Source organism: Cryptomeria japonica, chromosome 4 (assembly GCF_030272615.1).
Source record: "Cryptomeria japonica chromosome 4, Sugi_1.0, whole genome shotgun sequence".
NCBI classification, from domain to species: domain Eukaryota; kingdom Viridiplantae; phylum Streptophyta; class Pinopsida; order Cupressales; family Cupressaceae; genus Cryptomeria; species Cryptomeria japonica.
In genome coordinates, this window is record NC_081408.1 from 254,901,908 (window position 1) to 254,925,985 (window position 24,078).

General features: G+C 35.7%; 1 protein-coding gene across 3 annotated transcripts in view; it reads left to right on the forward strand.

Annotated features, from left to right (window-relative positions):
- The first annotated feature begins 2,914 nt into the window (after positions 1-2,914).
- Positions 2,915-24,078, forward strand: part of LOC131065551 (uncharacterized) — a 247,724-nt gene continuing 226,560 nt past the window's right edge. For 2 of the 3 annotated variants that reach the window (XM_058000090.2, XM_058000091.2), the window contains exons 1-2: positions 2,916-3,383; positions 19,154-19,346. In XM_058000090.2, the coding sequence (XP_057856073.2) occupies positions 3,153-3,383; positions 19,154-19,346 (424 nt within the window). In that variant the 5' untranslated portion in view covers positions 2,916-3,152. Of the gene's footprint in view, positions 3,384-19,153; positions 19,347-24,078 lie in introns of all 3 variants that reach the window. The other variant, XM_058000092.2, reaches the window with a different exon arrangement.

The following is a 24,078-nucleotide window of genomic DNA, read 5'->3' on the forward strand; positions in this document are numbered from 1 at the left end:
TATTGGACAAATAGGTGGCTTTCATCTGCCAGGAGGGTAACTCTTCTTAAGTCTGTGATTAAGACTCTCCCTTTATACATGTGTTTTGGGCAAGTTGCCCTATCCATTTTCATTAATGAGTTTGATGCTCTTTCTTGTCAAATTTCATGGACTGATAATTTGATGTCGAAAGAAATGGAGTTTGGTTAAGTGGGACTTGATTTGTGGAACAAAGTAGGAAGGGGGTCTTGGTCTTCGATAGATAAGTCTTAATGGTTAGGCTTTGGTGACTGAAATTTATTGGAGGTGGTGTGGCCATCAGGATCAAGATTGGGCTAAGATACTTACTTTGAAGTATCTGATTGTAGTAGGGAGTAATGGTATTCCTTGGTGTAGCCTCGAGGGTAAATGGTCCATGATTTGGAGCACCCTCAAAAGAGGAGTTAAATTATCTAAGTAGGGATTATTTTGGATATGCAATAGAGTCTTAGAAGTTCTATTTTGGTTCAATTCCTAGAATGGGTTCTCTCCTATCATATTGTTATATCCATATTTACGATCCTTGTGTAACATTTTTATGTAGTTTGGTTGGAGTAAAGTGAAGGATTATAAAACTTCCCAGTTGCTTGGCTAGGGTGAAGCACTTAGATGGAAAGAATCTCATGAGTGACCTCTAGGAGGTTTGGATGAGGATTGTTAGGATCTTCGAAATATTTTGTTAGGTAGAGTTCGTATCTCCTTGGAGGAGAGAGATACTCTTGCTTGGGGCCCTGACACAAAAAGTAAATTCTTTATTGCTTTGGGTTATTAGGAGTTGGATAGAAAAATTCATGGGAAGGCTAGGGGTTCTTGGTGGAAACAAGTGTAGAGTAAGTTTTCTTGGACCAAATGCAATTTTTTCATGTAGTTGGTTTTCCATAATCGATGTCTCACTTGGGATAATTTGAGAAAGAGAGGGTTTAAGAGACCTTCCATGTACTTTTAGTGCAATCAATGTGAGGAGAGTTCTTCTCATTTTTTATTCTCATGCACCTTCTATGGGGAAATTTGGCACCATTGGTGACAGGTTTGGAATAAGGTATGCTTCCATGCCCCCTCCATGGTTGAGTTTTGGGGTCTAGTGATGAACTCCCTTGCTAAGACTCTTTTCCCCCATATTGCTTGGGTCACAGGTCCTTTATTTATTCTCTAGCAAATTTGGCTGGAGAGGAACAAAAGGATTTTCTAGGATAAAAGAATACTAAGCCATTGGTTATGGATGCATATAATTAGTGTCTTGCAAGAAACCTTATTGGAAAAAATGTGATTTGTTTGCCCATGTGGATCTGGGTGATTTGGTTGTTATTCAGAGGTTAGGTTTGGAGGGATGTTAGGGGAGGCTCCCCTCTTCTAGGGGTGGTTGTCGAGTCAGGAGAGAGGTTTGATGGGATGGTAGCTACTCACCCTCCTATTATGTTGAAGATAAATACTGATGGTTCGTCAAGAGGTAATCTTGGGCATGCTAAGATTGGAGGAGTTGGTAGAGATAGTTCTGTAGTGGTTTAGTTCTTCTTCTCTTTGTATAAAGGCCACCATACTGATAACTTTATGCAAGCTCCTGCTATCCTTTATTCTTTGGAGAGATGTTGTGCCCTAAGATGGAGAATAAACATTTGCAAATCTAATTCACAGAGTGTTGTTGATATGCTGAATAGATAACGGTTGGAGGGAGTGAGCTGACAATTAGCCTTAATGGTTAGTCATATTGCAAGACTTTGTAGATCTTTGGACTTTGTTACCTTTTGCCACATTCCTTTGGGAATGGAACAAGGTTGCAGGCTATTTGGCGAGATGGGCTTCAAAGTAGATGTGAAGGTGGAGTGTTGGGGATTGGGGGTGGTCATCCTTAGAGTACTCTCAAGTTATGGAGGATTTAGTCTGGAAGACATGCAAGATTATTTGGGTGTTTCGAGAGAGCTTTGATTGGTTGGTTTCTTTATTGCTTGGCCTTCTATTGTGCTTGTTGGTTGTGGTTGCTCTGTAATGCTTTTTATTGATTAATAAATTTTTATCCCTTTTTGAAAAAAAAAGATTTTGCTTGTGAAATACCCATCTTTCACACACTCGTGCACAATACTTCACGAATATCAACTCCAGGTTAGTTAATACGAAAACAGTTCTTCATCTATGACTATAGTTTATAAGTCCAAAGAGGCTCATCAAACTTATCAAGGCTTTAGGAAACAAAACAAAAACTTCATTAAGATAAATACCCATTCTTCCAACAATAGTGAAAGTCAAGTTGCAACTATACCATCTCCTATTGCAGCTCAAAGATGGATAGGTGTGGTATCAACCTATAGGAATGTATAATCACTAATTAAGATATTAAAAAGTATGCATGAGAAAAGTTTAAATTAAGCATGCAAATAAAAGAAATTTAAGAGAAAAAAATGACAGTAAACTAGAAAACTTACATAGAGACAATAATCAAATAGAAAATGAAAATGCTCAAGCACAAAAACTAGATCACACCAATTCAAATGCAACACACATGGGTAGAAGATCTCAAAAGAAAGATGGGAAGAGATAATATGTATTTTGACTTTTTTTTACAATAAATAAATATATTTAAATTATATTATAAAATACTTTGCATATGATGACACATACTAGATATTTTTATTGATTAGTTACAAATACTAGATATTGATAAAACTTACAAGATATATTTATTGACCATATTCAAATAAAAAATAAAATATATAATATTTTTTCTTTTTATTTTCTGAAAAGAAAAATAAATAATAGAAAAGTAATAAAAATTTAAACTAAGGCATAACTTCTCAAACCTCTTCTTTTTGACATCATGAGTGTTTGATCTTTACTCATGTCCCATAAACTAGGTCATGTTAAAATCTTTATTATACATATACAATAGTTGTTCTAATTTCTCAAAACATATAATATTCATGCTGTTCATACTCCATTCTTCTCGAGGCGGGAACTTGTTAGCTATAGACATCAAATTGCCTTCTTTAATATTGTACCTTCCGTACCGTGTTTGAGAAGAACTTTCATTCCCCAACGATCGCTGGGCTGAGAAGTTAACTATTTACCACTGGATTTCAAAAATTTGCACCTTTCCATTGTGGGTTTGAGAAATAATTTGCTTTCATTCAAACACATCAGAAATGGAAATCGACGAGCCAAAGTCGGTCAATTTTCATGTGGATGAAGCAGAGGATTCATTTTTACAGTTTGTGGCATCGGCACAGTCAATGTTAGCCGCAGGGGAGTCGGACACGGAAAAGGATTTGAGCAAGGGGCCTCCCTGGAGTTGGGTGTGCACACAAATCCTTGCAACTTGTAAAGCTTATTCCAGTGGAGTCACTTCTGCTATTCTCCTGTCAGACCTTCATCAGGTAATCCCATTTTATTATAACTATTGTACATTCAACCTATGTTTTCATGTACTAATTTTTTCTTCAGGTTAATTTTAGGTAACCTCAGTTACGACTCTAATCTTCGACCTTTCATGACTATGCTTGGCACACTGTGATGCTATATTGATAGAACTAACGTATTCTTGCCTGTGAAATGTTTGGACCACATTCTTTTAACACTTTTGAACTTTTGTCATTGTGTATGTTATACTTGTCGGAGTTATGGGCCACCTTATTCTGGCGAGAATACTTCAATCTGAACCAGGTCTTACAAATGTACCCCTTTGCCACTACACTACTATCTCCTGAACTAATTGTGATGAATATTTACAAAACAAAACAAAGTAATGCACTAGGCCCATGTCCTTCATCTCAAACTCAGCAGATAAATTTGCCTTGCACCCTATAATGAGCTGCTCTTCACTTGTAATGAACAAAACGCCTACGTACAGTATCAAAATAAGTAGTTTAGCTCCAACAACTATGTAATAAAGCTTAGAATTCGCTTCACTTTTTCTGAAGCCCATATTTAACAGATATTCTTCTATTTTTGAATACCATGCCCTACCTGCTTGTTTGAGTCCATACAAGGCTTTCCTAAGCCTACAAACATGGGATTCCTTCCCATTATCTCAAAGCCCTGAGGCTCCTCTATACACACTTCTTCAATGAGACCATTCTAGAAAAGTCGACTTAACATCCATTTTATCTATTTTCCAGTCCATGATTGAAACTAAAGACATAATTGTTCTAATTGACAGAGTGAGCATCAATCCTCCACAAATATTTTTCAATGCAGCAACCTTCATGATAATATCTTCATCAAAGGGGCGACCAAAGTGGAAATGTAGATTTAATATAAAATTATCAGTATGTTAAAATTCAAATCCTTTCCTTACAAATTTCTATTTTGCCAAAACTCTTCTACGAATTTGTTGCCTATAGCACTCCTAAACTCGGTAATATAATTCATTTGATTCCAATCTATACTCCTTAAACATATCACAAACCGTGACCTTGAATGAAGCATGCTGTATTGGTTAGGGAAGATCTTTCACTACTAAAATTGATCTTCACTGTATGGTTTCTATCCTAGGGCTGTAGAAATTTTCTCAAACTGAAGTTTCTAGAAAATATCAAATGCTAAGAATGAATGAAATGAGTCTCCTTAACCTCCTTTTATAACCCCCTATGAAACTTTCCAAAAGTTATTTAAAAATCACTTTTAAATTTTTATTTATTTTATCTCCTCTTAAATGAGTATGTTATTTTACTTTTTGAACTCTTGAGTCACTTAATGTCTCCCTTTTTAAACAATTGAATATAAGTTGTCTTTTAATTTATTGTTTTGACAACTTAACTTTTAACTTTTTAATTATTAAATTATTTTCCTCACATCTAGCCAAGGTTATGGTAAATATTAAATTGGACCAAATATGAATTCCAACCCTGCCAAAATATTCTTAAGCTCTCGTAATATCGAGCCTTGTGAAAATTGGTGCTTTTCATAAATAGCAAACTTCTTCAGAAAATGTGGAGAGGTTCTAGAAAATCGAAACTGTGCTTGGAAAGTACCATAGAAGTCACTTTGAATTCCTAAACTCACTGCCACTGCTGGAATTGCATCCTGAAAGGTCTGCACTCTCCAAGAAAGTTGGAGTTCCTGAAGATATTGGAAAGGCCACAAAAAAGGGAACATTACAAATTTCTAATTTCTTCCACTTCACAGTTCTAGCTTATCATAAGTAGTCATTATCCAAGCATCTTACCATACATCACCACTTTCTAGCAAGGAATTCGTATACAAATTTCAATATGATCCATGTATAATTTCTTTTTAACATTTATATAAAACGTGAAGAAGGGAAATACAGTTGCTTTCAATCTAGCATTTATATTTACACATAAACATAGGGTATCTCATCCCAATGTGAACTCATCAATCTTGGGTCTTTGGCAAATGCAATATACTAAGGATTGCAATAACAAAACACAACTGCCCAAGTTATTGTTGGTGTGTTTTTTATGCATGCGCAACTCAAAATAAAATACCTAGAGATATCCTATTCTCTCTTGATCAAAATCTTCTATATGCTAAGCAGATGGACTGTGTGATCACAAAGACGACTCCAAGGTTGCAGATTCATGCGGATACTCTTAGTTGGTTCGTTGTGATATGTTGGTAATCTCAAGGGGAACTTGCACAATTGTTCAAGGAGTGAATCAATCAAAGGATTCTGTTGATTGCCGACACTTGTGACTTTCTCTTTTTTTGATGTAATTTTGCAATAAGTTCTTTTCAATCCTACTTCTACTAAGACTTGGAAAAAAAGGGCAAAAGGGAGGGTTTAGGAAGATAATTCTAAATTTCTAACCCTAATCTAATCGTATGAACTTTGGAGACAAAAATTGTAAAAGTGGAATTCAAAACCAATTCTTGCTTCGCCAAATTCAACAACTACACAAGAACGGTGCTATCTTCTAAGGAATTTAAAAGATTTCCATATCGTTTATATTCACCAATTGAACAATGGATATAGCAATAGAAGTTGAGTTTTCATTTATTGGTTTACGCTAACTTTGCACAATAATTGAAAACCATCCAATTATCAAAAGTATGAACACATCCATTCCACATTAAGCAATTCTATCAAATCCTTTACTCAATCTATCAACTTGAAAATGAAATCTATTCTATTGAGAGCCAAGAAACCATGCTAACTTGCAAAGTAGACAAAAATTCAACAACAATTGAATAATGTATCATGTCTATTACTTAAGAAGTATTACTACAACAATTTCTCCGAAATCTCTCTCTTTACAAATGAGAGGAGGGTTTATATAGGCACCCCATTACAAAGCAATGACCAAGATTGATTCGAGATCAATGGCCAGGATTAAAACAGTAAACTCTAATAAGGGCAAGCTAGCAAAAAAGCTCCTTTCAGCCAATGGGAAAATTACAATATTTTGAATAAACAATGAGAAAATAGGAGCCACTGAAAATCATTTAATATCTTGCACTTGTTGAGTTTGGTTCATGTTAATGTGTCTTTTATGCACATGCGAACATAGAAAAAAATACCAAGATATCTTATCCTCTCTTGAACAAAGTTTCCCCGAATGTTGAAGATTTTGCGTAAGGATCAATCGAGGCAACTCCAAGGTTCTTGTATGTAGGGTCTCTACGTGTGGATAAGCTCAATTTGGTCTGATGTGATTATGCTGGATTCACAAAGGGGACTTACATTCGAACGTCTGAGCGTCTGATTTGCTGGAACTCAAGTCCTATCTACTAGATGGAAGATAAAGAAATATCAAAAGATGCAGTTTTTGGAGAATCTAATCTAAGGCCTAGAATGCAAGAACATGGATGAAGAACTAGGTGGAGTCCTACTGGGCTAGGTCTCACCATCAAACTGAACAATCCAACACCAACTTAGTGCGATCTTCTAGGGTAGTTTTGAAGATGTTCAAATCATTACTATCAAACACTGATCATCATTCAAGTTAATGCATGAACAATAGACGCGTAACGACTTGAGATTAAGCTCATTCTATGCCAGTTGACCACGCAGGGCGCACTTACAATCAACAAGAGGCTAGTGGTTTGGACTAGGCGGATTCCACGTGAGTGCATTCAGTAAACTTCCTTCATTCAATCTAATTATCTATCATCTAAAATGAAGATTCAACAAGAGACCATGCATATTGCAAAGAAACGACACATTTCACCATAACTTCAATGAAAATGGAGTTCACTTACAATCAAGGCAACAATTTCTTGCCTTCTCCTCCTACTTTATTCTAATTGCTATTCTATTCACTATTCTAGCTACTAATTCTTGGCTATTAACTATTAACTAATCTCTAACCATTAACCTTTACAAATAAAGAGCCAAAGCTTTATATAGGGAGCTCTTTACAATTCAATGGCTCTGATTGATTTACAATCAATGGCTAGGATTACAAGATAAAAAACCCTAATTAGGGTTTGTTACAACAAACTCCTTTAGCCAATGAGAAAATTACATTCAATGCTTGAGAACCAATAGGAAACAAGGGGAGGTACATCGAAGTTTGTGCCATCACTGGTGAGTCAGGTACATTGAATCTGGACATGCTGATGTGGACCCTTCTGACTGGAGGAATGGTGACTGGGATGCCACCTTGTCTGGTACTTGCTCTATGATGACCTTGGTCAGTCCTCCTTTGTCTTTGATGCACTTGATGGATGATGTACCTCTCCTTGACTCTTTTGTGCTTGATGAAGCCTCTTCACGGTCGAGTCACTCTTCCTCTAGTAGCTCACTTCGCCTTGAAGTGTTTGTAAGATCTTTCTTCTGATAGCCTATGGTTTCTCCATGTGGTAGAGTGAGGTCTTTGAGGATGGTTAGCTTTACTGTTTGAACACTTGAAGTCTTCCAACACTTTAGAAGCACCTTGAGTCCTCCTCCATGCTTTTGAGGCGTCCTTAATGATGATGGAACTTGAATAGGTCGCCGTTGTCTGTTCTTCCTTCTAGACCGGTCTTGTTGATCTGCAAAACAAACAAAAGATGATTAAGAATACATGATATATTCATTCTAACATAGCATTTCTTACCTTAAACCATCAACAAGAAGGCATTAGGATGAAATTTGTTCTGGACCCCTTGGAAGGACAGGCCCTATAATGAAATTCGCTTTGGACCCTTTGGAAGGGTCAGGAGTGAAATTTGACAAAGTTGCTCAATTAGACCTCATTTTCAACCTTACCTTACCAAGATCAAATCATTTGCCTCCAAAATTGCCTAGGAATAGGTTTTGCTCAAGGACCTAGGCAAAACCTTAGACCTCCTAGGAATTTCGCTTTGGACCCTTTGGAAGGGTCAGGAGTGAAATTTGCATTTTAGCTCAAATTCTATCATCTCATTGTCTCAAATCACTTTCAAGGACAAGTACACATCAATCCTTTCCCAACCATGCCTTAGGAACCAAGATCTTGGTCTCAAACATGGAGCAAAATAGAGGTTGAAGGAATTTTGCTCTGGACCCTTTGGAAGGGTCAGGAGCGAAATTTGCATTTGTACTCAACCTTTCGTCATTTCCTTGAATTTTGCTCCTAGGCTAGGCCTTTGGGTCCTCCCCCCATACTATCAAGCCCATCTACCTTCAAAGTGATGTCCATTTCAACATTTTTGGCAAGAAAATTAGGCTATCCTAAGGATTTCGCTCTGGACCCTTTGGAAGGGTTAGGAGTGAAATTTGCATTTTAGGCCCAAATCCTCCAGTTTTTCACTCCTCAATTGCTTCCAAGGCATGATGACATCCAAGCTAAGGCTCCAAGGCACAAAATTAGTCCAAATTTGAAGCAAAAGGGAGGATTCTATGAAAATTCGCTCTGGACCCTTTAGAAGGGTCAGGAGCGAAATTTTGTCTTTTGACCTCAAATCCATCATTGCCTTTACTTCCATTCAATTCTTAAGGCAAGTATATATCCATCCTCCCTCAACCATGTCCTAGGAACAAAGATCTTGGTTTGAACAAGGAGGAAAATAGTGTTTTTAGGAGAATTCGCTCTGGACCCTTTGGAAGGGTCAGGTTCGAAATTCTTCCTAGGCCCAATTTCTTCATCTATTCATCCTTTCTTTGTCTTGAATTTAACTTACTACACCTCCCATTACCATCAAGTCAATTTGCTATCAAAACAAGGTTCATTTAGTGCACTAGGTGAAATTGAGAGTCTTCCTAAGGATTTCGCTCTGGACCCTTTGGAAGGGTTAGGAGCTTAGAAAAATTTCGCTCTGGACCCTTTGGAAGGGTCGGGAGTGAAATTGATGTTTTAGGCTCAATTCTTATCCTTCTTCACTTAGCTTGCTTTAGACTTGTCCTTTTTGAATCCCTTCCTTGCCATGTATGTCCACCATTCGATGTCCCTAGTGAAGAAATAAGTCATTTGGAGCTCTGGACCCTTTGGAAGGGTCAGGAGCTTAGAAAAATTTCGCTCTGGACCCTTTGGAAGGGTTAGGAGTGAAATTTGCAATTATGCTCAAATCCTTCACTTTTCATCACTTCACTTTGTTTCACACATCAATACTCTCTCAATCACGCTACAGGGATAAGGTTTATGAGGCAAATTAGGACCAAGAAGGAAGATATAAGGAAATTCGCTCTGGACCCTTTGGAAGAGTCAGGAGCGAAATTGAAATTCGCTCTGGACCCTTTGGAAGGGTCAGGAGCGAAATTTGACATGTTAGTCTGACATTTCCTTATATCTTTCTTCTTTCTTATACTTTAAGTTATATTCCATATATATTGTCAGGATGTTTGAGAGTGGTCTCAGACCTCTAGGAGTTATAATGCAAAATCTAGTTTTTGGAGGATTCTTCAATTTTCCAGACTTAGTCAAATTTCAGGATCAGGATGACATTCCAGACAGCCAAATTTCAGGACATTTGAGGATCAGGATGACATTCTAGATTCCTTAAGGCGAATTCGCTCTGTCCTTGATGTAAGGGATGGGACCTAGGAGGACATTATGCATTCAACCAAGGTTTGATTTAGCAACTTGAAGTGCGACCGGATAGTACACAAAAAACACCCTAGGAATGATCTAAATAACCCCTAATCACTCAATTGACCTAACCTCTTGAGGAGATCCACCTGACTCAATCCCTTCAATGCAAAGGCTAAGACACTAAAATGACTAACAACAAAACCAAAAGGGCTAACCCCAGAAAGCAAAAAGTGGGGGTCTCCATTTGCAATGGGGCGATATGTGAATACGTCACAACAGTTCATTACACTTGGACATGCCTGACTTGGAACCCTTGGATTGGTTGATTGATGATTGGGATGCCACCTCATCTTGCCTTGTAGATTTGATTCCCCATCATGAAGAAGTGTTGATACCTTAGTCAATATCTCTTGATACTCAACATTGTTCTAATTGCTTGATGTGATGAAGCATATTCCCAGATTGCATCATCTTGGATAATCAAGTTTCTAACTTTGAATAACTCTTCTGAAACTATTTTCCTTCCTTGATTATGAAATTTCTTGCCGTGGACTTGGATTCCCGGGTGGAGTTCGACTTCATGTTGTAACGTTCCTCAACCAAGACTACCTCCTTGTATTGACCCTCGGAAATTCAAGATGATTAGAACTTTTTCTTCATTTTCATTGTGTCTTGAACTTATCGCTCCTTGGTGTGGAATCTTTTTTGTTCACCATCATTTTAAAGTTTTCTTTATGTTCGAACTAATCCTCATCTTCACTTTGATTTTGTGCTTCTTGAACAATCCTCCATATTGACAAGTTCTTTCTTTTGATTTTGGCTTTCCAAAAGAAATCCAAGGTCGATGTAGAGCCTTTCATCCTTGTATCACTTAATCTTCTTGAATGTCTTGATGAAGTGTAAGTCCTCCTTTGTTCCATTCATCTTTGGATTCCACCTTGAAGTGTGAATGTTGCCCTTCCATGCGTTGTGGAATCATCTTTTCAACTAGTTCCTTTGTTATTGAACTTCATATGCACCTCTCTGGAAATCCCTTCCTGAGCCGACATCTACCTCCTGAAAATCATGAAAACTTTCTAAGTTAAAAACAATAAGGGGGTTGGATGTTTGTTCCCATCCTGAAGTGTGAAGTTTGAAGGAATTTTCAAAGGATAATTCTTATTTAACTTATGAAAATTTTGGAAATTGAAGCATTTGCCCCTAAAAAGCATAAAAAAAAAGATGATTTGAAGTGAAAGCTGCTTTGCAAGTTTGGAAATCCCGATCGAAGGTTATCTTGGACTTTGAGGAAAATTGGAAGACTTTGCCTACAATCCTTTGTGAACCTGAGAATTTTGATGAAATTCCTTAAATTCTTTAAAGAACCACTTTCAACTTTGTCTCCAAACATAGAGATCGACTTGAATTCTCCTATAGATTGTCTTGCACCTGCAATTTGCTTAGAAATTTGTCTTGAAGTTTGGAAATGAATTGTTCCTTGAGCTTCAACTTTCAACCTCGAGAAGCAGTGGAAGTCTCTCGTGTTTTCTCTAGAAGCTTCTCTTTGTGGCAAATTTTGAACTTTCCAACACTTACCCAAATTTTATTTAGTTTTGAATTCTTCAACACTCAGCCAAATTTTACCTCATCTCCCTTGGGCGGACTTGGTAATTAGGAAATTCTCCTTTATTGGAGCGGACTTCACCTTTGAGCAAAGAATTTCCTTATGTATAGAGGGCAAATGTGGTAGTTGAACAAGGATTTTTTTCATATGCTTGAGTGGACTTGAAGTTGGATCAAGGAATTTTCTTATTCCCAAGGTGGAATTAACATTTGGACAAGGAATTTTGACTATCCTCTAGCAAACTTGGCACTTGATTTCAACTTTTCTTTCAATCCACCAACACTTACCTGAATTTTCCTTCATCTTCCTTGGGTGGATTTGCTTCTTGCTTAGGGAATTTCCTTGACACTTAACCAAATTTTCAAATTTTCCTCCAAGGTATCAACACTTAACCAAATTCTGGATTTTCTTCTCAATACTTAGGCAAATTTCCTTTTGGTTTTCACTTTTTTCTTTTATTCACCTATACTTAGCCTAATTCTCCCTCTCTTCACCTTGGGTGGACTTTGCATGTGTTTGAGGAAAGTTTACCATACTTGAGGGCGGACTTGGCATTAGGAAAGGGAAGTTTTCCACAAGGCATAGGCAGACTTCATCATTGGTTAGGAATTTTTCAATCATGCCTAGGGCGGACTTGCTATGTGGTTGAGGAACTTTTTCATGTGTCAAGACGGACTTGCATGCTGATCAAGGAACTTTTTCATGTGTCAGGGCGGACTTGCATGCTGATCAAGGAACTTTTTCATGTGTCAAGGTGGACGTGCATGCTGATCAAGGAACTTTTTAATGTGTCAAGGCGGACTTGCATGCTGATCAAGGAACTTTCCTTACACCTTGGGCGGACTTCATTTGAGATTGAAATTTTTCTTCTTTCCTAGGCGATCTTCATGATTTGAACAAGGAATTTCTTGATCCAAGCTCTAGACTTAGGCATTTTTCTTGTGATCTTCAATTAGCTTTTTAGAAATTTTCCTTTGGATTCGAAAGCTATTTCATACTTGGTTTGTTCTTGGATAAATTCTCTTGACTTGACTCTTTTCCTAACCTAAAAAGCAAAAAGCAACTTTCTATTTTTAGAAAAAAGCAACTTGAAAAAGTAAGTTCTCAGATTGGCCCCAAAATGCCAAAAACAAAACTTTCTAAATTTAGAAAAAAAAAAAAAAAGCAAAATTTCCTAAAAATAGGAAGTTGTTAGAATTGATCACGAGAAATTGTGATTTTACTCCTTTGACCTATCTGAGCACATCCGTAGCATCAAAACACTCCTTCGATCATTCCTTCTCCTTATTGATTTTGCTGACTCCTCCAAATTTCGAAAAACTTGACTCATTTGCAGAGGTGAGAGACTAGAGACAAAACCCTAAGATGCCAAAACATTACCCTAAAAAGCAAAAACAAGGGGGTCTGCATTTGCAATGGGGAAATGTGTGAATATGTCACAACAGTTACTGCCTAGGAATATAATATCATAATACTAACAACATATGGCAGCATCCAAGTTATCTCAAATACTATAGGTCCATGTTGTTGTTGGAAGCAATTGCAAGGGTCAATCCAACTATGGTGCTCCACATGCTACCTATCGGGTCATCAAGCCCAAAGTCATTCCAATTGTTGTACAAGGTAAACAACATAACACAAGGAACCTTTATCATATCAGAAATGCAACAATAGACGGGTGCCACATATTTAATGTAGAACTCACAAGTCCAAGACCAACAACAAAAGACTGTTGGAAAATGGCATTTTTTAACATGTGTCATATCCATATAACTCTCAGCAACAAGGTTGTCCCCTGCGTACCCTCTACGTGTTATATCCACAAATTATAATAACTCCCAATGGTAGGGCTGTCCCTAATAGCCCTCTGCAAAACATAATAATAATACATAATTGTTAGGTTGTCTTCCCAAAACCTTTTGTGTGGCAAACCAAATTGAATAAATATCTAATAGGGATTGGGCTGTCTCATTAGTATCCTTCATTCGGCAACAATATATCAAATAAGTTATTGATAGGGCCATCCCCTCAAAACCCTTTGAAAAATCCATAAGGTAAGTATTTCACAAAATGATTAATGGTAGAGATGTCCCCATAGAACCCTTTGCAATAATACAAGTATTGCTTGACAAGAATCGTAAATCACACGGTGGAGATAAGCCAGAAATTTATTCCCTTCCTAGATACATATTTATTCTCAAATCATAGCAATGATAAACAAGCTATAACAAGATGGCTCACACATGGAATAACACATCACCACATTGGTCTAAAACAAAATGTAAGTAGGGAACACACACCGACTTATACGACTTTAAACAAGGATCACACTCGCATCTAACATTATAGCAAGTCACATATTAATCATTTAGAGACAAGAAAGCCATCTAGAGCTTACATGAAGTTTCACAATGTTAGTGAAAGTTGTAGAGAAGACAATAGGGTATGATGCTTAAATCCCCTCTCAGATGGTGTTGCAGTAACCAAATGTAGATGGGATCCTGTTGGTGGTGGTTTTATGCACGTTCAACACGCAATAAAATACCCAGAGATATCCTATTCTCTCTTGATCAAAATCTTTTGTGTGCTAAACAGCTGAACTGTGTGATCACAAAGATGACTCCAAGGTTCCCAAATGCGTATGGATAGTCTCAGTTGGTCCATTGTGATTTGCTGGTAATCTCAAGGAGGACTGACATAATTGTTCGAGGAGTTAATCAATCTAAGGATTTTGCTGATTCCTAACACTTGTAACTTTTTTTTTTTCTGGAATGATTTTGCAATAAGCTCTTTCCAATCCTACTTCTACTAAGACTAAAAAAAAGGAAAAAAGGGTGAGAGTTTGAGAAGATAATTCTAATCCTAAGCTAATCCTATGAACTCTAGAGACACAAATTGCAAAAGTGGAATTTAAACCAATTCTTGTTTCGCAAAATTCAACAACTACACAAGAACGGTGCTATCTTCTAAGGAATTCAAAAGATTTCATATCACTTATATTCACCAACATATTGAACAATGAACATAGTAATAGAAGTTAAGTTTTCATTTACTTGTTTAGACTAACAGCAAAATAATTGAAAATCATTCAATTATAAAAAGTATGAACACATCAACTCCACATTAAGTAATTTTATCAATCCTTCATTCAATCTATTAACTTGAAAATTAAATATATTCTAGTGAGAGCCAAGAAACCATGCTAACTTGCAAAAGTGGATAGAAATTCACCAAACTTCAATGAATTATGTGTATTACTTAAGAAGTATCACTACAACAATTTCTCTGAAATCTCTCTCTAACAAATGAAAAGAAGAGGGTTTATATAGAGGGCTCATTACATTCCAATGGCTTAGATTGATTCTTGAATCAATGGCCAAGATTTTACAATAAAGCCCTAATTAGGGTTTGTTACAACAAACTCCTTTTGGCCAATGAGAAAATTACAATATTTTGAATAACCAATGAGAAAATAGGAGCCATTTAATATTTTCCACTTGTTGAGTCTGGTTCATTGCACCTGGACATGCCTAACTGGGAACCCTTTGATTGGTTGATTGATGATTGGGATGCCACCTCAGCTTGCCTTGCAGATTTGATTTCTCATCATGAAGAAGTGTTGATACCTTAGGCAATATCTCTTGATACTCAACATTTGGAATTACTAATGTGAGGAAGATGCTGGGAAATATTCCCAAAGGCAATATCTCTTGATACTCAACATTTGGAATTACTAATGTGAGGAAGATGCTGGGAAATATTCCCAAATTGCATCATCTTTGGATGATCAAGTCTTCTAACTTTGATTATCTCTTTTGAAATTGTCTTTCCTTCTTGATCATTCTTACATTTTACTCTCATATTTGGGAATTTTCCTCCTTTATAATGCATTTCATCCTTGATCCTTGCTTTAGTCTTGAATTCCTTTACTTGATGTAGGGATACCTCCATGTTGCAATATTTCTCAACTAGGATCACCCCTTTGTATTGACTCCTATTCTTGGATTTCCAAAGGAAATTCAAGATGTTAGAACATTTTCTTCATCTTCACTTTGATCTTGTGCTTCTTGAACAATCCTCCATATTGATGAGTTCTTTCTTTTGATTATCCAAGGTCGATGTAGAGTCTTTCATCCTTGTATGACTTGATCTTCTTGAATGTCTTGATGAAGTGGAAGTCCTTCTTTGTTCCATTCATCCTTGGATTCGACATTGAAGTGTGAATGTTGTCCTTCCATGCATTTTGGAATCATCTTTCCAACCAGTTCCTTTAAACTTGAACACCTTGAGATAGTCCTTTCTGTGGTTGAGTCTTTCTAGTTCCTCCTCCCATATTCTTTGGTTCAGACATGGTACCTGTAGGAATCTCAAAGTTAATGAATTTTAAGAAAAACAATTGAAATGCTAAGGATGATAGATTGATTCCAGAATTCCTTAAGCTCTGATTTTGTTTATGAATTCCAGACATTTTGACCTCCTAAAATCTGAACTTAAAACTATGAATGTTCAAATCTTGACGAAATCTGGAAAATGGAGTTTTAAAACCTGATTTTCACCTTTCAATGAGGTCTGATTATAACTAAAACTTGAATATATCAGCCCACTATAGATCTTAAAATTAAATTTCAGTCCCAAAATCCAGAGACAAATGGAGAAATTCTGTGATTTTGTCCTCAAAGTATAATCACCAAGGCCTGAATATTTGGTTGATCAGCCCATCTCCTTCACTAGTCTTCTGTTGCAGGGTCTGCCTAGAGAAAAATCGAACTTGTGGAGTGAATGATTGTTGTTCCCTTCTTTTATAGACTTGTGAAGAAGTTTTTTCTTTTTTTGCTCTGGTTTTCCTTTAAAGCGATTTGCAAAAAAACAATAAAGCTTGCTTTATTTGTTTTTTTAGCTCCTTTCTAGGAAATCAACCTCATGAAGGAATTCTTCTTCTACCTCTAAGTGGATTTTCAATTTCCACCTACATAACAAGTTGCTTCAACATTAAAGCCAAAGTTTTTATTTTTTCACTTTTTTGGAGGCATCCACCAATTTCAAAAAAACCACATCATTTTTGCAAGCTGCCAAAAAATAAACGAGGGTGCGGTTTTTGCCATTCGTCGGCCCATCAGAAAGAGTAATGCAGCCATATTTTTTCCATTCCTTTCTTTGATCTTCCACCACTGCCTTGCCCTATCAGTTGCATTCATGAGCAACTTACAGTACAAAGTGAATTAAGTACACAATTTTAATTTTTAAACAAAAAATAGCTTAAATCCATAACCTACTACAAATCAAAGAACATAAATTTACTCTAAAATTTAATAAAAATTATCAAAAAATTAAAGTGAACTAACCACCCACTCAATTCTATGCGAGAAGGCGCTTCGTAGCCTTTTTCTACAATTGTCAATGCAGTAAACAAATTCTCCCAATAAGGATTATTTGCCACATTGAAAGGGATGTTGTTAAAGTACCAAAAATCAACACATGCAATGTCTGCATGCTCATGCATCTCCTTGTTCCACCTAGTCGCCTCCAATGATGGTTGTTCTCTAGGAACAAAAATATTATGTGGCATGCGCGCAAGTGCTAATGCTAGTGCTCTACTAGAAGTAGATAAAGTGGCTGTGGTGGTAGTGGATTTGTTCAAATACATGGACCATAGAGAGAGCCCTGCATACCCTAAAGTGCATCTTCATCTGATTCAAGGTTGACTAGAGCACCTTGAGAAGCAGCTATGAATGCTGCCCTGGCTGCCTTTGCCCTCTCCCTTTGCAATTTTTTCTTTTCTGTGGCTGCAAGTATGGCATTCATTTCTCTTTTTATTTCTTTAGTGGTCCTAGGACAACCCTTGGCATATGATGAGTGATGTGTTCAAGACAGTATTTTTAGGCGGTTTATGCCTTCACAAAATACCTTTTTCACATCTAATGCTAAAAGTGACTGAAGATTAAAGGATAACAATTATATTGAAGGCCGACTAAATGAAATAAATTATATTATCACTTCATTGTTAGGGTCCGACTAAGAACCAAGGTTATAACCTTTTATTAAGGCTGACCAAGGTGCATGAGATAAAATTAAATCAACTTAAAATATTATGGCCAACCTCTCTTAGAAGATCAGAAATAAAATTAAATATATGTTACAAAGGTTGACCTCTATTGAATAGTCACCACATTACATAAAGTCGCATCTCTTGGGCTTTTGAATATATTAGTAGAAGATACAATGGTGATGGAAACGGGGAGGAAACAAAACACAACATCATACGAATTAGAGCAGGTTTATTACAGCAGACATATGAGTATATTTCTTGAGCAGATTTGAAAGGTTTAATATGCAGATTTGAAGGAGATCTGAATTTAATCCAGAAAGGATCAATCAAATGAATGGGTAGTAGCATTTGATCTGAAATCAGATATTAAGCCAATAAAGACAGTGTCTGATTTTATATAGAAAGCCTAAATTTATTAAGTTTATGTGTAGTAATTGAATGATATGAACATTTAATTGGAAATCAGATAAAATAGAAAATAAAAGCAGAAATCTGAGTTGGTGGTTATAAACCTCGAATTTGTAAGTTGTGTTTGGTATGAATAAAAAAGGAATGGAACGAACAAGATTTTATATAAGAAACCTAAAAGTGTCTGTTTTTATATAAAAAAAAATAAATTTATTAAGTTTATGTGTAGAAATCGAATGATATGAACATTTAATTCGAAATCTGATAAAATAGAAAATAAAAGCAGAAATCTGAGTTCGTGATTATCGACCTTGAATTTCTAAGTCGTGTTTGGTATGAATAAAAAAGGAATGGAATGATTAAGAGGAAAATAGAGAGAATAAGAAATCTGAACAGCAGGGAAATTGAGGCATAAGGTATCGCTTGGAAATAAATATTGAATTAGATCAGAATTTATATATATATATATATAATCTGCATTCAGGGAAAGCAGCCATTTGATTTAAGCAAAGAATTTGGTATGAAAATGTGGTTAAGTCTATTGTCTAATATATCTCTTATGAATATTTGATTTATTTATTAATTTGAATTATCAATCTATCTAAATTCTTAAGAGTTAATAAATTAATCAATTTATCTTCCTACAAGCAATCATACATGGGATTAGTAAGGAAACATGTTAGGGAGAGGCAGTAGACCGGTTCTCACAATGTTAGTAGACCACCCCAAGTTGGATGGACTGCTTGTGGGCTAAGTGGTTGAATTGTCTTGGTTGGATGTTCTGCGCCCCTGGGCTTAGTTGTGGCAAACAGTCTTTGGGCGCCCTGTCGTGCTTTCCCCTCCAATCCCTAATATGGTTGGTTGTTGGAAGTGAAACTATAGAATGGATCCAAATAGGTGATGTTTATCATTTCATTAATGTAACTGTTTATTTACTTTTAAGTTCAATAGCTATTATATGATTTAGTTATAGAATACTATTTGTAAGCAAATTATATTGTTGGAATTGTTACTTTTGGACAAAAATCAGGTATACCCCAATAGGGGAAATTGCATTTTTCTGCATCATTGAGATTGAGTTCTAGTATTCAATTTGATGGCAAATGGGATTTAACATCTTCTAGTTGTCATTGTAAACAGAATTTTATAGATTTTTCATTTTAACACTGGGTAACATCTTTATTTTTCACACAGGCTTGGCAGGAGCAATCTAGGGCTGAAAGTTCAAAAGGTAAATTGAATTACAATATCACAAGAAATAGAAGGCAAAAGCAAAACCGTTCAAGGCTTCAAAATACTGTGATGATTGATTCAATTTATGAGAAGAAATTTTTGCCTTTGGAAGGTGTCTTGGAGGCAATAATTGTGAACATTTTTCTTCTTCCAGGTATTAACATTTTGATTAAAGGTCATCATGTTTTATCAAGTTTTCATTCAGTCACTGTGCTTTTGATGTCAAACAATTTATTTTATGTTGCACAGTGAAACATATAAAGAAAACTATTCTGAACAAGAAAACAAACATTGTTCATAAATGTCATAATGGTATTTAGATTAACAGTATGAAGTCATAGATCAGATACACGATGAGTGAATATGGCTATATTTTCAATACGAACACTCATGATGTACACTATCTCTTGGATGCATGGGTAATAAAATACCCGGGTAATCAGAGCAAGCTTCTTCAAGTAATTAGAATTATCTGACATAGGATTTTGCCAAGACAGATGTGCAGATTGGTGACAGTTGGAACCCATTGAAAACTTAATGTTCATACTAGTTTGTATTGGGTTTGTCATCAATTAATCATTGTTTGTGTCTCCCTTCAACTTAGTTGTGGTCTTTTCTGCTTAGATTGCAAGGTTGACATGTTGTGGTCTTATTTTTTGGTTAACAACTTGTCGATATTCAAGTTCATACTTTTATATGCCTTTGTATCGACATAGGAAATCATGCAAATGTGGGACACTATCTACTAGACAACCTCTGGATTAAGAAGCAGGCTTATGATATTCAATAGATTCTTGATCTAATTTTAAGATGGAAAAAGGAAGAATTTGCTTCAAATTAAATGTTTCACTACAATGTGAATCTTCAAACCATATGATTTTACTTTTGCCATTTAAGCGTTTGCACACAACTTATATCATTTAAAACTAACAATTTTAATTAAAAAAAGGGCACAATAATCATGGTTTGGATATCATCTATAAATTACAGAATTTTGCATGGACAAGCTAGGACTTCTAATGACAGAATAATTGAACTAGTAGGTACAACAAGGATAGATGATTATTATATATTAATTTTATTTCATAGAGTACAAAAGGCCAACTTGCACTGTTGCTCTTAGTTCAATGAATTGATTATGAAGAACAATTTTCTGCCTTGAAGGCTTAAATATCAGAAAGATAAAGTGTTTTTCTCCTTTGTTGAATCCTTTCTATAGAATACAAATTGCTTATTTATGTTACTTGTCTTAAAGAAAAATTGACAAAAAATCTGCAAAACTGGGACTTTGCATTTAAAAAATCCATGCAATGGAGCGAAACTTGGCTTTTTGCATGATAAGTGAAACGGAAGTCTTGCATGCACCTAATTGTTCAAGTTATTTTTATTTCTGTATTAGTTACATTCAACTTTTATTATATTGGACTAATCCTATTGGCTCACCTACTTTGTACTATATCATCTTAACCAATAGCACAATAGAAACATATGTTGGTTTTGGCAATATTCTATGGAAGCATTGGGATGCCACATGTTCATGTAATGTCTTTAAGAACCTTTTCTTGGTGTGGGCTCCACCATTTGTTAGACTAATGCTCTTGAAATGGTGCACACCATTGGTTATGAGAAAGATTAGTAGTTCCATTGCCTTGCGACTTTAGCTTATATCTTTTGCCTTTTATCAAAATTGAGACCCACTTTGTCCACCATATTTGTGATGTCCCCTTTTTAAGTAAAATTGATTTGTGAACAATTAGCCTAGGTTTCAAGTTCTCCCTAAGGCTAATTGGCAAGGTTGCACCGAGACGGGGGTACTTGGAGACGTCAATTTTTTTAATATAATTTAATAATTCATAGAAAATCTGAAAATATAATGAGAGACAAATTGCAAGAGTTAGTTGATGGCTTCTTCTATATCCTTGATGTTAATTCAAAAGTCCAAGGATATAATACCATCAACATTGAGGAAGAACAATAGAATAGAAATATTTGAATGTTTGTATTTCTAAATGTCTCAAATCCCAAGATTAAACCTATTTCTAATTCATGTTTATTTTTTAATTTTAAAACATTATCCCATTATAAACAACTTTCTACCCAAATATATAACAAAAAGTTTAAAACATATCATAATTTCTTTGAAAAATAATCTTTTTCAATTTTATATTGTTCTCCCTATATATTTTTGGTTGTTGAATAAAGAAAAATGACTTGCAAGGATAGGGAAAATATGCATATAACATGCATTTAGCTTCAAAATGATAATATTAATGAAAAAATAAGAAAGATTTGATTACTAACCTTTCAAAGTTTAGAGTGCAAATGACCTCATATATACTAAATGCAAATGCCATTAATTTACAACATGTCATTTCCTAGTCTTGTTCGCCTATCATCAAAAGAATTCATTCGTCCGAACACAATACCATCATCCATCATGGCATGTCTTGAATAAAACCCTTGAAACAATGGCGCCACAATAGAAAACCTTTGAAAAATGTCTCATGTAACGTTCTTTTTCTCTCCTGTCACTTTTTTTCCCTCTTGATGTGTTGTTTCCCTTTTTCTGTAATCGCATTTTTGTTTTTTTTAAATTTTTTTTGGCTTGGAAACACTTGGAGACCTCTTGCCACCTCCCATTGTTGTCTCTAGAATCCTGCAGAGTCTTTGCACCTATCTTTGAGACCCAAAACTCGTCCTCGACCCCTTGGGATGTGATGCGTCTCCTTGCAACTTTGCTAATTGGTGAGCAAAGGGCAACTCCAAAGTTCTTGGAGAGCATAGGATCAGTCTTGCAAGTTGTTGGTAGTGAGCTCTATTGGTCTTGGTGAACCTTGTGATGCTTTCGGAATTGATTTTCAACTTTTTGAGAGCTCTCCAAACTTCTTAGAGGAGCATGCTATTTCTAGTAAGTCACCCGATTGTTTCAGGTTAGTGTCCAATGATTTTGGGATCACTCTGGTATGGTCAGAATTGTATATTTGTGTCATTTAGGTACTTTTTGCAACTTGGGTAAATTATTGAGTTATTAAATAATTATTCACTTAAGTTGTCTAATGATGAAAATATTAAAAAGACAATTTAGTGTAATAACTCATCAAATTGGTGTTAAGTTGTGTTTCAATTCGAACACCCCAGCTTGGGGCTCTTTTGCAAATGAGAAATATTATTTATTTTGCAAAAAAGACCTTATAGAGGAAAAAGGGATTATTATATTTTCCCTCCAGGAAAGTTATAAAAGAAGGCTAAGAGCTCATTTGGAAGGTTAGCCATGTTATGAAAATTGTTTCTATTGAAGAGAGTGTTAATGCATGATAGCCTCGGTAAGATAAATGATTGAATGAGAGATAAATGAAGTCTCTCATTCAAACATTTATTATCGTGAGGGGGCACGATCAAGTGATGTCTTGATCGGCCATGTCCAAAAGACATGGCCGGTCAAGGCATTGCTCGACTGTACCCAGCCCACTACATATACCAAATGAAATGTGTGAGAGTAGACATTGAAAAAAAAAATGCTCCTCCTCTCCTGCAACATAAAAGAAGACAATCAGATTTATACAACAATTCAGTGATAGATAATACATAGAACAAGATAAATTTTAATTCTGATACACAAAATTAACAGAGAGAACCTGTGTTCTCCCAATTTCTTGTGGACAAAAACCCTCTTTAGATTGCTGGTTTTGGGGATGAAAACCCCCCTAGCTAGTCTTGGCAATTTCATATAAATTACAGTTGTGCTGAAAGTGAAGTTTTTTTATTATGCATATTGAAAATGGAGGTTTTTGACGTTTTTTTGAAGGCGTTGTTGATGCTAATCATTTTGGGTGATTAAGTTTTACAAAGTGTTGGATGCAAGCAGTATGCCTTCCAAGTAGGTCATACCATCTATATCTCGGCCGTACTTTTCGGAGTTTCTTATTTATGGAGGTTTAGTCTGATTTTTGTTTTCCTTTTCGGTTGTACAAGACTGAAGTGTAGACTGTAGGCTTTACAATCATTGAGGGGCAGATTGGATGTTTATGTGGGTCATACCATATGCTGGACTATGCCTGTGAGGGAGGTGTGTGAATTTCTTGACTGAAGCACTGCCCCTTTTGGAGATTTTCCATTTTTATGGTAGTGCCTAGTCCCTTGGAGGATATTCCCATTCAAATTGAGCTAGACTTGTGGAGTTATCATGATTATAAGACGCTGTATATGAAAAATATTAAAGTATAAGTGACATTTACATTCGGACATTTACATCCTTATACTTTAAGTTATATTTCATGTATATTGTTAAGATGTTTGAGATGGGTTTCAGATCCTTAGGAATTGCAACACAAATTTTAGTTTTGGAGGATTCTATAATTTTTCAAACTTAGTCAAATTTAAGTGATCGACAGTTTTCAGTGTGCTCTCAGTGTGTGTTCAATTCTGTTATAATAGTTTGATAACAACATCAAGGTGTTGTCAGACCTGCACCAATGTTACATCTCAACCTTGCAAGGTATTTTGTTGTTGTTTCATTGATGATTTGATTATTTCATGATATTTGGTTCTTTTTTGGGGTTGTTGCAGCAGTATGCTTATTATCAGTACTTATATCAGCATATCAACAATTATACTTCCTATATGATGTTGTAATGCATGTGAGCTAATTTTGTAATACCTTCGATGGTAGTATTGCTAGTGCTTCCTTTCTTGTTCTTTAATGTGTTGTTCATCTACTGAACAAGTGGAAGTATTGGATTTGCTTACCCCACTGAATAAGTGTAGAGTTTTGTATTTTGCTTGCTCACTGAATAAGTGGAAGTGCTGTATTTGCTTACCCATTGAATAAATGGAAGTGCCATATTTACTTACGCCACCGAATAAGTGCAAGCTTTGTATTTGCACAC